The sequence below is a fragment of the Esox lucius genome, chromosome 24 (genome assembly GCF_011004845.1).
Source record: "Esox lucius isolate fEsoLuc1 chromosome 24, fEsoLuc1.pri, whole genome shotgun sequence".
NCBI lineage: Eukaryota > Metazoa > Chordata > Actinopteri > Esociformes > Esocidae > Esox > Esox lucius.
Window position 1 is genome coordinate 733,891 of NC_047592.1, and position 17,399 is coordinate 751,289.

Below are 17,399 nucleotides of genomic sequence, written 5' to 3' on the forward strand. Positions count from 1 at the left end.
GCCTTCATCCTTCACCAACAAATGGCAAAGAGTCGTGGACAGGCCTCGCTGACACAGTTGGCTTTCAGAGAGCGGCTCATCCAGGAGCTGGCTGAATGTGGGCCAAAGTCAACTGCTACACAAGCATCTGCCTCCTCTAGCACTCCTGCCTCCTCTAGCACTCCTGCCCCAGGACCTGCCTCCAGTGGTGCGCACATACCAAAGTATCTGGTTGCAGATCTGAATGTGCCTCAAGGCCAAAAGGGTACAGTTGGAAGGCGTCGTTGTACCCTGTGCCATAAAAAGTCACCTATTACCTGCACAACTTGCGGTGTCACCCTGTGCTTTACAACAGAAAGAGACTGTTATGGTACTTGGCATCAGCAGCATAACTTTATGTAGAGGGTTGACTTGGGTGATCTGGACACTCAATGTGTCACTTTTTGTTTGCTGTGGTTTGCTGTGTTTGCACTTCTGACATTAGATCAGTGTTGGCTTCTAACTTAGCCCTTATTGTAAATAGTTCACTTATTTTGGGGGGCATTGGATCAGCGTTCTCGTCGTGCCTCCTGTCAGTACCTTTATGAAGGGAAACTAATGATCCACCATGTATGACATTTCTGGGAGTGTGTAAACCTTATTTGTTATTACACTTGTATTTTTGAATAATCTTTGTTGTCATATGCTTGGAATTTAATCATTTATCCAATTTGGCCACTTGGGTAGATTTGGGGACACTCGGAAAGGACACTTGGGAGTCCTCTTACAGAATATACTGCATCTCTATGGTCATTCAATGTAGCTGCCTAAAACTTTACCTACAGTCTCTTGCCTTCTAAGGGACAATACTTGAAGTGTCTCCAGCCTCCTATCTCAATGCATGGCCTTCCCACTGCATTTCAAACATGATGATAAAAATAAAAAAAATAAAAAACGTATGTTTTTGGTTTGTTTTATCTTCTGCCAAATCTATTGTGTTATACTTTCCTGCATTAATTTATAATTCCTGCAAACTACAGAGTGTCTCCTTTCAAATGGTACCAAATAAATGTTTCTACTATACTCAGGTCATGAGCTACAAGCATTTAGATTTGGGTACATCATTTTAGGCGGAAATTGACTTTATTTGCACCTAAGATAACAGGTTCTTTAAGACTCTCAGACCACACCATGGTCCATCTAATACCCACATTAATCAATCAATCAAATTTATTAAATAAAGCCCTTTTTACAGTTAGCAGTTGTCACAAAGTGCTTTCACAAAAATACCCCGCCTTAAACCCCAAGGAGCAAACAACAGTAGTGTTGAATTTCAGTGGCTAGGAAAAACTCCCTAAGAAGGCTAAAATTTAGGAAGAAACCTAGAGAGGACCCAGGCAGGTGACCAGTCCTCTTCTGGCTGTGCCGGGTGAACATATTAAGAGTCTGATTGGAATAATTAATAAATGCATGTGGGCTAAATCCAGAGTCTATTTAAACTTAGACCAGGTCGGAAGCATGACCAGATGGACAAGGACAACCGGGTGGAGGGGGGCGGTGTCAGGTAACTTCTTGATCTGCAACACAACCAGGAGGACTTTGGACAGGGACAGCAACGGGCCTGAACCAGGTACTCCACAGGTGTGGACCAGGACCTCATGTCCTCCTAAAGTTTAAAACGGGAGGAGACTGGGAAAGTTCAGAAAATGCATTCCTCATATCAACAACGATTTATAGTGGAGAAGGAGAACTCAGTGGAGAAGGAGAACTGACCCTACTCCTCGAGGATAATAATGTAGCAGCGTAAGACCTTGGGACTGAGACGGGGGTCCGGCGACACTGTGGCCCTATCTGGGGGAGGCCCCGAACAGGGCCCAACAGGTAGGAAATCAATTCACCCACATTGCCAAGCATCAACCAAAGGGACACCAACCAACCGCAACCACCCTGAATGAGGGCCGAGTATTGCCAGCAGAGTACAGCCCAATTGCACAAGTGCGCAACAGAGAAACAACAACAAGCCAGTGACTCTAATGTACTGAATTAATGTTACCACCGGAAAAACATATTTGCCTAGAAAACGCTATGTAAAGTTCAGAAAACAGTGAGTTTAGCAAATTAGCTGTATATCTTAGCTAATTAGCTTCTCTAGACTCTTGCATCCAATAATCTCAATGTTGTGTAGATTAATATTGTCTTCTAGTTCTGTAGTTTTGTGTGTCAACCACACAGTTTCATCCATTGAGCAAGTCGCTTTTTTGTCTCACGAACGGTCATCGAGCCGATGTTACATGAGAACAACACCCTGTCCTTCACACGTTATGTAGTAGCGGGTAGTTTTTAAAAACATGTATTTCGGTTAACCGAATACTATTCGAACAACAACACACTATTCGGATAGTAAAATATGGTCCAATGCAAATCGCTAATGTACAATGTACTATTTACATGCTCAGTCCACTTGTTTTTACTTACATTATTCCTTTTTTCATTGTTTTGCATTAATCGCTACACTAAGGGACCTGAACAAATTCCTTGTTTGTTGTGAAACTTACTTGGCAATAAAATTCTTTCTGATTCAGATTCTGACATGTTGCCTGTTGACCTAAATAGTTGTAAGATGCTCCCCTAGATTTAGTTTTTTTAGCATTATATCTTCGCATTTGATATGTTGTCTTTCAACTATTTTCTTTTAATATAAGATTAAATGATTTGCACATCATTTCATTCTGTTACATTTTACACAGCGTCCAACTTTTTTGGAAATGGAGTTGTAATACAGTTGCTTCCATGTTGTGATCATATTGGGATTTTGGATATGACAACAATTACCAATGTTTCAAAACACAAGTAGAAAATGTTGAGGATTAAATAGATCTGAGAAGAGAATAACAGTTTATACAGAGTTTCCCATAAGCAAGATTATATTGATGTTTTGTCATCTTTGCAGATCAACATATAGCCAGAGTTATAAAAGAACCTACTAACCAGAGTGTGAACATTAAATCACTATGGAAGGACTGCATGTTTTAAATGTTGAGTTGTAAATAGTTGTCCTGTTTGTTAACATTTCATGCTGCATGCTCACATGCATTTCTCTGTCCTACTGGGAGAAATGCATGTGAGAGAATAACTAATCGTGGGTTTGTTATCCAGAGTTTCTTATATGTAATTAATAGTTGAACTGGGGTGAGCAAGCATTTCTCCCTGTAGGAGTCATAATTACATCCCAATATACCTAACATGTGAATGTGGAAAAAGTAGTAGTGAATCCTGTAAATGCACAGAAACTATTTCATTACAAAACAAAAACCTGGATTCCAGAAACTCTGAACTGTAGCTCCTCTGTATTAAAATTAACTACTATAACCAGATATAATAGAATGCAATAATTACCTGAATTCAGTCCAGAGATAAACAACACTGAAACACAAAGAGAGAAACAGAGAGAATGAGAAAGAGAGACAAAGAGAGAGAGAGAGAGGAGACAGAGAGAAGGAGAGAGGGTTGGGGGGAGGAAGGGAAGGAGGGAGACAGGTTGACATGGAGGGAGAGTACTTACAGAGTATCCAATAGAGGGGTGTCAGTTCCATCCTGGGTTGATGATGAGTGAGTCTCTGTGATCTACAGCAGCTCTACTAGACTTCTAGACACTCCTCCTACTTCCTGTTCTGACACACTGACACCCCCTAGTGGAGGAGAACAGAGGTGGAAGATGACACCCCCTAGTGGAGGAGAAGGAGAGTGGGTAGATGACACCCCCTAGTGGAGGAGAAGGAGAGGTGGTAGATGACACCCCCTAGTGGAGGAAGAGGTGGAAAGAAAAGTGTTTGAAAGTGAAACCAACATTTATTCATTATCAAGAAAAGGAACCAGTTCAGCCAGTCCATGAAAGTGTGAATGGTGTTGCCTTCGAGGGAATGAAACCAGGGTCTCCTATATGACAGGCTGTGTCTTTAACCACTACGCCACTAAGCAATATGTGCACAATGCGTCAGGATGCTTCTCCATTTTTAAACCATTTAGTCAAAACATGGCAGGTTCATTTCTTTAGAATCACTCCATCGCTGCTTTGTTTCTTTAGATAACAATAGCAGTTGAATAGTGAACCACTACGCTATGTGAACTAGTATGTAAATCGAAAGCAACTGCTGAATCTCAAATCGCATATTACATATAGTTAGGTTCGGAAATATTCGGACACTGACACAAGTTTTGTAATTTTGGCTGTTTACCAAAATATATTCAAGTTACAGTTATATAATGAATATGGGCATAAAGTGAAGTTTCAGCTTTTATTTGAGTGTACACATCTAAATTGGAGGAAGGCTTTGCGAATTACTGCTATTTAATATGTAGTCCCCTCTTTTTCAAAGGACCAAAAGTAAAAGACAATTGACTCAAAAGCTGTTTCATACACAGGTGTGGGCTATTCATTCATTATTTCTTAATCGGTTAAGCAGGAAAAACGTCTGGAGTTGATTCCAGGTGTGGCATTCACATAAAGACGTTGATGTGAACCCACACCATGTGGTCAAAGGAGCTCTCAATGCTGGTGAAACAGGCCATCCTAAAACCTTGGCCAGACCAGATCCGACAAGTGTGTTGTGAATGAATCGTTTTGTTGCATGCCCTTTCCATATCGCTACACATTATTTTTTGATTCACGGCGCATCAATAAATAGAGGCTGATATGTGCAGTCGTTGGTTATTCTGCCCTTTTCGATTTGTCAGAAACTATATTTATGCTACAAATAATGCATGGTTATATTTTTAATTTTTCACACTCGAAGAGTTCAGTTTGTTTTTCAATTGAATTGTTCCCATTATAGGTCAAAATAAAAGTGGAAACGTTTCTGACATAATTTATCTTTGTCTCATTCTTTTACATCACAAAAACCTGTCATTTTAACAGGGGTGTGTAGACTTTTTATATCCACTGTAAATGCTCAAGCGCACACATTCATTCTGACTGTCAGCTCAGACTACCGTAATTCCCGGTTTACAGCCGTACTGTGTATGAACTGTACCAATGCACAACTTAGAGAAAAAACACCTTTTATAGTACCTGTTTTGACGCATATTCAAACAGAGATCGGAGGTCTAATTATCATTAGTCATTTGTTTAAACTTCATAGAAAATAAAGAAATGCATTGACATACAAATTACATTTCTAGTAGGCAATCAAAGGGTGTTCAAAACAGCAAAACAAGTAACATGTGGCACAAAAAAGGCAAAGTTGTTTTAGTTTAAAAGTACTAAGGCCAAACCACACAGGCTGATGCAGTGTTGCCAACTCCTCAGTAAGGAAAGTCGCTATTGGCTGTCCTAAAATTCGCTAGAAGTAGCTAAATGACGTCAGTGCCTAATTTGCATAATTTCCCATCAGCATCATGAATGGATTTTTTTATTATTTTTTTAACATACAAAACTCTAGTTGGGGAAAAGAATATACATGCGTATTTACAAATGTTCTCCATGTACAAGAAATAATCACCTGAACAAAACAACAAAGAACAAATCAAAAAAGTCGGCGCAATTTAAGTCAAAATCAAAAGGCTAGGAAAGAAATAAACATTTAGAGTGACACACAAGGGGAGATATTATCATGCCTGTGGGGGCTTCCCGCATGCGCGATTCATTTTCAGTCTGGACACGGAGGAGTTAACATCTCCTGCTCTGACTGCAGCTCGGAGGAACTGCTGTGCGAGGACTGGGCCGTCTGTGAGTGCTTTCAGATGGGGGAGGGGCCCACGGCGGCACCCGCTGCTCGTTGAGAAGAGTAAGAACAAGTCTCCAATAACACCACAAAAAGTCGCTAGATTTGTCGCTAGTTGCTTTTATGAAAAAAAGTCGCTAAGGGGGTCTGAAAAGTCACTAAATCTAGCGACAAAGTCGCTAAGTTGGCAACAGTGGGCTGATGTCAGTCTTCAATAACATGTTTGAATTAATTTGTTACCGTAAATAACACCTACAATCACGGACATTATTTGTACCGGAAAATCATGGAGGAAAGAACAAGTTCATTCACTGACAATCAAGTCCAAGTTGCCTCTCAAAAATATTTATCCTTTCTATGGGACACCCGGTCACACAGTTCCCAGGTCCAAAAGCTTTCTAATTATGCTGTTTAGATTAAATTCTCTTTCAGTGTTTAGCTTTATATGCTCTTTCTTTATATACATTAAAAATATACACACAAATGTTTAATAGCATTCTTTTTCATAACAAACCAATGCATTTTAAATACATTGTGGTTAAGGTAGAGTATGATTTAATTTAATAATTTAATTTGAATTGTTTGAACACCAACAGTAGTCATACTATCACAAACATATTTAATAAAGAGCCATTTGGGAGCCAAAAGAACCGTCTCTTTATGGTGATATGAGCTGAACCAGCTGACTCACTGAAAAGAGCCGTATTACCCATCACTAACAATAACTGACTTTTTCCTCAAGTGAAAAGAGAATGGTGAAAACCACTCTTTTACTGCGCAAGGGCTTGTGATCTATATTAGCACAGAAGCATGAATGGAAAATCTGCTAGAAATGGTTTCAATATAACTGTAAACAGTTTTATTTTAGGCATACTATAATGCAGCTATGGAAGCTTGTGGCCAGCAAAGTGTTTGCCGATCCTGAACAAATTCTAATGTAAACCTTGTTTTGAAAGTGATCACCAGCCGCCTACATGGTAGTCTGCTTCTTTAGCCATTAGCGCTATTTAACAAGTCACAGTCACCACTACGCTATTTAACAAGTCACAGTCACCACTACGCTATTTAACAAGTCAGTCACCACTACGCTATTTAACAAGTCAGTCACCACTACGCTATTTAACAAGTCACAGTCACCACTACGCTATTTAACAAGTCACAGTCACCACTACGCTATTTAACAAGTCACAGTCAACACTACACTTTTTAACAAGTCACAGTCACTACGCTATTTAACAAGTCACAGTCACTACGCTATTTAACGAGTCACAGTCACCACTACGCTATTTAACAAGTCACAGTCACTACGCTATTTAACAAGTCACAGTCACCACTACGCTATTTAACAAGTCACAGTCACCACTACGCTATTTAACAAGTCACAGTCACCACTACGCTATTTAACAAGTCACAGTCACTACGCTATTTAACGAGTCACAGTCACCACTACGCTATTTAACAAGTCACAGTCACTACGCTATTTAACAAGTCACAGTCACCACTACGCTATTTTACAAGTCACAGTCACCACTACACTATTTAACAAGTCACAGTCACCACTACGCTATTTAACAAGTCACAGTCACCACGCTATTTAACAAGTCACAGTCACCACTACGCTATTTAACAAGTCACAGTCACCACTACGCTATTTAACAAGTCACAGTCACCACTACGATATTTAACAAGTCACAGTCACCACTACGCTATTTAACAAGTCACAGTCACTACGCTATTTAACAAGTCAATCTGTCACCACTACACTATTTAACAAGTCACAGTCACTACGCTATTTAACAAGTCACAGTCACCACTACGCTATTTAACAAGTCACAGTCACCACTACGCTATTTAACAAGTCACAATCACCACTACGCTATTTAACAAGTCACAGTCACCACTACGCTATTTAACAAGTCACAGTCACCACTACGCTATTTAACAAGTCACAGTCACCACTACGCTATTTAACAAGTCACAGTGACCACTACGCTATTTAACGAGTCACAGTCACTACGCTATTTAACGAGTCACAGTCACCACTACGCTATTTAACAAGTCACAGTCACCACTACGCTATTTTACAAGTCACAGTCACCACTACACTATTTAACAAGTCACAGTCACCACTACGCTATTTAACAAGTCACAGTCACCACTACGCTATTTAACAAGTCACAGTCACCACGCTATTTAACAAGTCACAGTCACCACTACGCTATTTAACAAGTCACAGTCACTACGCTATTTAACAAGTCAATCTGTCACCACTACACTATTTAACAAGTCACAGTCACTACGCTGTTTAACAAGTCACAGTCACCACTACGCTATTTAACAAGTCACAGTCACCACTACGCTATTTAACAAGTCACAGTCACCACTACGCTATTTAACAAGTCACAGTCACCACTACGCTATTTAACAAGTCACAGTCACTACGCTATTTAACGAGTCACAGTCACCACTACGCTATTTAACAAGTCACAGTCACTACACTATTTAACAAGTCACAGTCAACACTACGCTATTTAACAAGTCACACTCACCACTACGCTATTTAACAAGTCACAGTCACCACTACGCTATTTAACAAGTCACAGTCACCACTACGCTATTTAACAAGTCACAGTCACTACGCTATTTAACGAGTCACAGTCACCACTACGCTATTTAACAAGTCACAGTCACCACTACGCTATTTTACAAGTCACAGTCACCACTACACTATTTAACAAGTCACAGTCACCACTACGCTATTTAACAAGTCACAGTCACCACTACGCTATTTAACAAGTCACAGTCACCACGCTATTTAACAAGTCACAGTCACCACTACGCTATTTAACAAGTCACAGTCACTACGCTATTTAACAAGTCAATCTGTCACCACTACACTATTTAACAAGTCACAGTCACTACGCTGTTTAACAAGTCACAGTCACCACTACGCTATTTAACAAGTCACAGTCACCACTACGCTATTTAACAAGTCACAGTCACCACTACGCTATTTAACAAGTCACAGTCACCACTACGCTATTTAACAAGTCACAGTCACTACGCTATTTAACGAGTCACAGTCACCACTACGCTATTTAACAAGTCACAGTCACTACACTATTTAACAAGTCACAGTCAACACTACGCTATTTAACAAGTCACACTCACCACTACGCTATTTAACAAGTCACAGTCACCACTACGCTATTTAACAAGTCACAGTCACCACTACGCTATTTAACAAGTCACAGTCACTACGCTATTTAACAAGTCACAGTCACCACTACGCTATTTAACAAGTCACAGTCACCACTACGCTATTTAACAAGTCACAGTCACCACTACGCTATTTAACAAGTCACAGTCACCACTACGCTATTTAACAAGTCACAATCACTACGCTATTTAACAAGTCACAGTCACCAGTACGCTATTTAACAAGTCACAGTCACCACTACGCTATTTAACAAGTCACAGTCACTACGCTATTTAACAAGTCAATCTGTCACTCACATAAACATTAAGAGACAATTGCTTTTCTTGGCCAGCTCCGCTCACACGGTCCGGCACAAACTTACATTTTATTAAAGTCCTTAAAATGTAGACTCAAGGTCAAAGTGAAGTTTTCACATGCGTGAACAAGTAGTTGCCTGTAGGACATTTTCCATGAGAAACATAATATGTTAAAACCAAAATAATAATTTGGAGTCAACAGAAATTCCAGTAGCACCACATGACAATAATGTTGTACTAAATAATATCAACCTAAAATTCACTATATTAAGTTATTTATTCATTTTATTGTACACACAAATATACTGTAATCTAATTTTAAAGAAAAACATGTTTTTACTGCATGCTTATTGTTCTAATTTATGGTCATATTTCCTGGTGCCTTTATCAAATGTTTGTCTTTATCAACAGAACAAATCTGCACCATAGTGCAAAGAACAGTTTTAACAAAGGTATTGTTTCTGAGGGAAAATGTAACAACCACAAATACCAGCATATGTATTCACCATTAGGGTGTAAAGCTGCTAGTTGAAAGATGTTCCCACATAAAGAGTCTCTCTGTCAGTGTGTGACACTAAATACAAGCAATGTATGTTTTGTGTAGACCAGGGTCTTCTAAACTACTATTTTTTTGTCAACCCTGAAAATAAAAGTCTGATTCAATTAATCAAAGATGATTAATTGACTCACTAGTTCAGGTTTTTTAGTTAAAGGTTAAAACCAAACATGAAATATCTATGTTTCTTGGAGCAGTTTGTAAGTACAGCAGTTGTAGGTAAATTGTTAACAGTTATGTTGCATTTGTTGAGATAGAGGTGTACAATAAATAAACAACAGAAATCAAGGCATTGTGATTGGTAGGCTTCAAATAAACAATATATTGGGTTTATAAAATTACACTCTTCAACAAAACATTGGACTGGGATGGAGAGGCAGAATTCTTCTATTACCACAGATTACATTTTTTATAGCATATTTGGGTTTATTTTGTATTTCATAAGCGATTGTTTGGAAGTAGTTTATATTTTCAGCATTGCAAACACCATGCTCTACCAACTAAGTTACATGGGACCAAATCGCTCCTGTTAGTAATGACACATTGATGAGTGTAGCTGATACTGTGATGCTCTGACCTGGGTCCACCAGTGATGTCTGTATGTTCTCATGATAAACACTTCATACTCTGTTGTGGAAACTTCACACTTTATTTTAACAATGCCGTTTCAATTCTCTGATGTCGTTGATAGCGGTCAAGGCCGGAACATCTAAAAATAAGAGTGTAGTGTTCATGTGAAGAAAGAGATGTAGGGAGAGCCGACAGAAGTCTAAAATAGAGAAATGGACAGAGAGGGTTTGTGGTTATTAACCACTTCACAAAGAGCTTCTTAAAACACACCCTTTAGTCAGAGGAATGGTGATTGTAGAGTTGGTAAAGCACGAGACAGAAAGCAGATTAAAACATACGTTCCAAAATAACAAGGGAACTACAGTCACATGAACATCCCTCTGAAATCTCCTTCCAACTGTACAGTTACACCTTGTCAAAACAATAAGATGAAATGGAAGGTCAAGTGCTGACATAGTCATTTGGATTATAACAGTAGCTCCAGAATTCTTTATCAAAATGACCTAAACAACTTTTTTTCTATCAGTCCTCTTGCAGCAAGTATTTATTCGTAATTTAAAACTGATTATTTGGAGTGATGACCAGTGATACTTTAAGTGGCAGGAGAGACTTGGCTCAGACCCATTTCAGAAGTATTTCTTGTGAAGCCTACAACTGGCCTAACTGCTGCCCTGGAGAAGAATTTAAGATAGCAGAATAATTTATGATGGCTATCGCTGGTCTAAATGCTATTACTGATGCCGTCAACACTACTAGGAATGTGTCGAATACTCTGACAAAAACAGTGTTGTTACACATATGAGAAATTTGCCTGAAACAACTACAACTCCATTTATTTTCTGTGATAGGACAAAGTTTCTGAAAACCAGACATCCATCCATCCATCTTCTCCCGCTTATCCGGGGCCGGGTCGCGGGGGCAGCAGTCTAAGCAGGGATGCCCAGACTTCACTCTCCCCAGACACTTCCTCTAGCTCTTCCGGGGGGACACCGAGGCGTTCCTAGGCCAGCCGGGAGACATAGTCCCTCCAGCGTGTCCTAGGTCTTCCCCGGGGTCTCTTCCCGGTGGGACGGGACCGGAACACCTTCCCAGGAAGGCGTTCCGGAGGCATCCGAAAAAGATGCCCAAGCCACCTCAGCTGACCCCTCTCGATGTGGAGGAGCAGCGGCTCTACTCTGAGCTCCTCCCGGGTGACCGAGCTTCTCACCCTATCTCTAAGGGATCGCCCGGCCACCCTGCGGAGAAAGCTCATTTCGGCCGCCTGTATCCGGGATCTTGTCCTTTCGGTCATGACCCAAAGCTCATGACCATAGGTGAGAGTAGGAACGTAGATTGACTGGTAAATCGAGAGCTTCGCCTTGCGGCTCAGCTCTTTCTTCACCACGACAGACCGATACATCGACCGCATTACTGCAGAAGCTGCACCGATCCGTCTGTCAATCTCCCGTTCCATCCTTCCCTCACTTCCCTTAACGTGGTGGAGGGGTTTGAGTACCCGAGTGACCCTAGGAGCTATGTTGTCTGGGGCTATATGCCCCTGGTAGGGTCTCCCAAGGCAAACAGGTCTTAGGCGACGGGTCAGACTAAGAGCGGTTCAAAACCCCCTAAATGAAGAAAAACATTTTGAGTACCGTGACGTCGCCCGGTATGGCGCAGCCGGGGCCCCACCCTGGAGCCAGGCCCGGGGTTGGGGCTCGTATGCGAGCGCCTGGTGGCCGGGCCTTCCCCCATGGGGCCCGGCCGGGCTCAGCCCGAACGGGCGACGTGGGGCCGCCCTCCCGTGGGCTCACCACCCACAGGAGGGACCATAAGGGGCCGGTGCGAAGAGGATCGGGCGGCAGTCGAAGGCAGGGGCCTAGACAACCCGATCTCTGGACACGGAAACTGGCTCTAGGGACGTGGAATGTCACCTCGCTGGCGGGGAAGGAGCCTGAGTTGGTGCGTGAGGTTGAAAGGTTCCGATTAGAGGTAATCGGGATCACCTCTACACACGGCTTGGGCTCTGGAACCACACTCCTTGAGAGAGGATGGACTCTTCACCACTCTGGAGTTGCCCATGGTGAGAGGCGGCGGGCTGGTGTGGGTTTGCTCATAGCTCCCCAGCTCTGCCGCCATGTGTTGGAGTTTACCCCGGTGAACGAGAGGGTCGTTTCCCTGCGCCTACGGGTCGGGGATAGGTCTCTCACTGTTGTTTGTGCCTACGGGCCGAACGGCAGTGCAGAGTACCCGACCTTCTTGGAGTCTCTGGGAGGGGTGCTGGAAAGTGCTCCGACTGGGGACTCTATTGTTCTACTGGGGGACTTCAACGCCCACGTGGGCAACGACAGTGACACCTGGAGGGGCGTGATTGGGAGGAACGGCCCCCCGGATCTGAACCCGAGTGGTGTTCAATTATTGGACTTCTGTGCTAGTCACAGTTTGTCCATAACGAACACCATGTTCAAGCATAAGGGTGTCCATCAGTGCACGTGGCACCAGGACACCCTAGGCCGCAGGTCGATGATCGACTTTGTTGTCGTCTCATCTGACCTGCGGCCGTATGTCTTGGACACTCGGGTGAAGAGAGGGGCGGAGCTGTCAACTGATCACCACCTGGTGGTGAGTTGGATCCGATGGCGGGGGAGGAAGCTGGACAGACTCGGCAGGCCCAAGCGTACTGTAAGGGTCTGCTGGGAACGTCTGGCCGAGTCTCCTGTCAGAGAGATCTTTAACTCCCACCTCCGGCAGAGTTTCGACTGGATCCCGAGGGAGGTTGGAGATATTGAGTCCGAGTGGACCATGTTCTCCACCGCCATTGTCGAAGCGGCCGCTCGGAGCTGTGGCCGTAAGGTCTCCGGTGCCTGTCGAGGCGGCAATCCCCGAACCCGGTGGTGGACACCGGAAGTAAGGGATGCCGTCAAGCTGAAGAAGGAGTCCTATCAGGCCTGGTTGGCTTGTGGGACTCCTGAGGCAGCTGACGGGTACCGACAGGCCAAGCGGGCTGCAGCCCGGGTGGTTGTGGAGGCAAAAACTCGGGCCTGGGAGGAGTTCGGTGAGGCCATGGAGAAGGACTATCGGCTGGCCTCGAAGAGATTCTGGCAAACCATCCGGCGCCTCAGGAGAGGGAAACAGTGCCCTACCAACGCTGTTTACAGTAGAGGTGGACAGCTGTTGACCTCAACTGAGGATGTCGTCGGGCGGTGGAAGGAGTACTTCGAGGATCTCCTCAATCCCGCTGACACGTCTTCCATTGAGGAAGCAGAGGATGAGGGCTCAGAGGTGGACTCGTCCATCACCCGGGCTGAAGTCACTGAGGTGGTCAAGAAACTCCTCGGTGACAAGGCACCGGGGGTGGATGAGATCCGCCCTGAGTACCTCAAGTCTCTGGATGTTGTGGGGCTGTCTTGGTTGACACGCCTGTGCAACATCGCGTGGCGGTCGGGGACAGTGCCTCTTGGATGGCAGACCGGGGTGGTGGTCCCTATTTTTAAGAAGGGGGACCGGAGGGTGTGTTCCAACTATAGGGGGATCACACTTCTCAGCCTCCCCGGGAAAGTCTATGCCAGGGTTCTGGAGAGGAGAATACGGCCGATAGTAGAACCTCGGATTCAGGAGGAACAGTGTGGTTTTCGTCCGGGCCGTGGAACACTGGACCAGCTCTATACCCTCTACGGGGTGTTGGAGGGTTCATGGGAGTTTGCCCAACCAATCCACATGTGTTTTGTGGATTTGGAGAAAGCATTCGACTGTGTCCCTCGCGGCATCTTGTGGAGGGTGCTTGGGGAATATGGGGTCCTGGGTCCTTTGCTAAGGGCTGTCAGGTCCCTGTACAACCGAAGCAGGAGCTTGGTCCGCATTGCCGGCAGTAAGTCAGACTTGTTCCCAGTGCATGTTGGACTCCGGCAGGGCTGCCCTTTGTCACCGGTTCTGTTCGTAATTTTTATGGACAGAATTTCTAGGCGCAGCCAGGGGCCGGAGGGTGTCAGGTTTGGGGACCACACAATTTCTTCTCTGCTCTTTGCAGATGATGTTGTCGTGTTGGCCCCTTCTAACCAGGACCTTCAGCATGCACTGGGACGGTTTGCAGCCGAGTGTGAAGCGGTGGGGATGAAAATCAGTACCTCCAAATCTGAGGCCATGGTCCTCAGTCGGAAAAGGGTGGCTTGCCCACTTCAGGTTGGTGGAGAGTGCCTGCCTCAAGTGGAGGAGTTTAAGTATAAAACCAGACATTCTGATGTTAATTTTTTGATGTTTCTTTTTAGTGGACATAGTGAATTGAGTAGTAAATTTAGGGTATATTCAGTCACTTTGGTGATTAATGACACGGGTGGGAGGGTCTTCCTGTTTGACATGTGCTGGGGAGAACTTCGGGAATGACGTATTCATGTCCGGTGACTTTGTAATTTACGATTACATTGATGTGTCCATGTTTGATGTTCTACAACAATTGATAAACACCCCAGACAAGTGTTGTAACAGTAGCAAGATGTTTGATGCTTAACAATGGGTCTTAGCGTTCCAGAATGCTAAATTCCCAGGCAATAAATGTCATATCAGCGGCAAGATGTTTGGTGTTTAATTAACAAAACTCCATGGTTCAGCAATGCCAAATTCCCCGGCATTTTATGTTCTGATAAGTGCTACAACAGATGTCATACAACCAGTGGGTGTTAACCTTTCATGTTCTACAATGCGTGTGTAGAAAGGAGATTTCCACAAGCACCGAATTTCATGTGAGAGAGCATTTACTAAATCTAAGAAATAAAGAAGGGGTCAGGACTTATGATTTTGGAGAGTTTCTGCCCATTTTCTATTTTAACATAAGATGGGCTTTAAGATCAAATTTGCCCATAGTAATGGTCCCTAAAATAGCCATTAGTACAAACTGTAGTATATGCAGGTTGATAAACATCCTGTGTTTCAAACAAGGTTTGTAATCCACCAAAGCACCACACTAAACACAAATTGCATGAGGAGCAAACTACCAGACATTATGACTAGGTTGATTGTATCGTGGTTGTGTTTAAAATATTGTTAAAAATAAAAATTATGATTTTGGTACTTGTAAATTAAATGTATTTTTTCAATCAAATGTATTCATAAAGCCCCTTTTACATCAGCAGTTTTGACAAAGTGCTTTTACAAAGCACCAAGACTTAAATAACAGTGTTGAATTAGTGGCTAAGAAAAACTCCCTAAGAAGGCCGAAATTTAGGAAGATACCTAGAGAGGAACCAGGTTCAGACGGCTGACCAGTCCTCTTCTGGCAGTGCTGGGTGAACATTTTAAGATTAAGTTATAATAATAAATGCAATAGTCCAGAGTCTATTTAAACCTAGTCCAGGTCAGAAGCATGACCAGATGGACAAGGGGGGGGGGGGGGGGGGGGGTCTGTGTGACAACAAATCTGTTTTGTTTACCTATTATTTCAGGTAAACAAAACTTTTGTAAGTGCATCTACTTAAAATGAAAGAGCATTAACGCAAAATTGTTTTCTACACATTTTTATGAAAGTTTAATAGGCAAAAATGCTTACAAACTGTAGTATTTGGGAGTTTGAGAATACTTGTTTGTGTGTGTGTGTGCGTGTTAGTGTGTGTGTGTGTGTGTGTGTGTGTGTTAGTGTGTGCGGATGCAGGTTTCAAAATGTTTGCACCTTCTAATCTCGGTAACTAGACTTTTAACATTATTAATAATCAGCTTTAAATACCAGTATACGCTTGGTCTTCTGTTAACCCTCTTTGTGTTTATTTCAGACCAAGTAACCAGCATCAGTGTCTGTTGGACTACGCGGTTGTGATCTTACACATCCTGAACAGATACTTTTTGTGTAAGTCAAATTATTTACAGACATATTCACCATTGTACTAAAATGTTATTAACTTTACCACAATATGTATACAGCTGGATCTTTGTACTCTGCATATCAACCAGCAGTGTGAGGACCTGGTGATGATAAAGAGTACATCACCATAATGGCTTCAGTTATGGACCCCCCCCATATTGTGGGTCAGGGAATTTTTGTTTCATTGTTTCCCCCATTGCACAATGCTTGACAGCTTAAGGTAATACATATTTACAGTCAACTCATCAAAACTGTGATGTTTGTAAATGTGCTTGAGACAGAATATAAAATTTAACTTGTAAGTGGATCGTAATTTAAGCGGATACATTTTTGTTATTATAATGGAATTGAAACATGTAAAAATAAAACATAAAAAACCTGATCGACAATCCAGAATGTGTGAAGCTATAGAAATTCTTACTGATGATGTAACAGACCAGACACGTAACAACCATCACATAATCAACAGACCACACCCCAAAATACACATGATCCGGTCAATACTTTGTTACATAGCGATACAGACATTAATCCACAGACGCAAAGTTTGTTAACCAAGATTAATAGCCCCAATTTTTACATGATCTAGTTGACACCTCCCCAAACTCTCTGACATGAACTCATCGCGACGACCCAGATGATTTCAAAACGTGTTGGTGGTGATGTTAGAGTAACACAACATAATGAGTTTGACAATGTGGAATTACAACAAAGAGATACATTTCAAAACGTACTGGTGAAGTTGGTGATTTTGGCACATTCTATGCACAAATTATGGAAGGCTTGGATACTTTGATTGTTAGAGCTTCAGACTTTGTACACAGGCCTGGTGATCGCCTACAGGTTGAGTTGATTGGTGAAACTCTGATCTCCCCTGTATATGTGACTGGTGATTATGGCTGTAAACATAGCTGTATTGTGTCTGCCTTCAGAAATATTGTCATACCCAACCTCGTAACACAAAGCAGTGCCCGTACTGTAAGCGGATATGTTATTCAGAATTCTGTTACGGCCATCATAAAGGCATGAAGTGCATGGCTAAAATGTGTCCCAATTGTAACGTGGATCTGGTGGTTGAAATGAATCATCAGTGTTTTATAAAACCCTCTAAACCCAAGTACCCCAGTGAGCGCTACATATTTTATGATTTTGAGACAATTGCCAATCCGGTGAACGGTAAACACACTGCAAATTTTTGTGTCTAATAAGCTTTGATAACGAGGCGTGGTGTTCAGCTGGAGATGGTTGTGTCGCT

At 42.6% G+C, this 17,399-nt stretch overlaps 1 protein-coding gene across 1 annotated transcript in view; it reads right to left on the reverse strand.

The window, feature by feature from the left end:
- LOC114828661 (low affinity immunoglobulin gamma Fc region receptor III-like) overlaps positions 1 to 3,606 on the reverse strand; it is a 35,573-nt gene extending 31,967 nt beyond the window's left edge. The window contains exons 1-2 of the mRNA XM_034290336.1: positions 3,521 to 3,606; positions 3,355 to 3,381 (exon numbers count right to left, since the gene is read on the reverse strand). Of these exons, the coding sequence (XP_034146227.1) occupies positions 3,355 to 3,381; positions 3,521 to 3,551 (58 nt within the window). The 5' untranslated portion in view covers positions 3,552 to 3,606. The remainder of the gene's footprint in view (positions 1 to 3,354; positions 3,382 to 3,520) is intronic.
- Between the last annotated feature and the right edge of the window lie 13,793 nt (positions 3,607 to 17,399).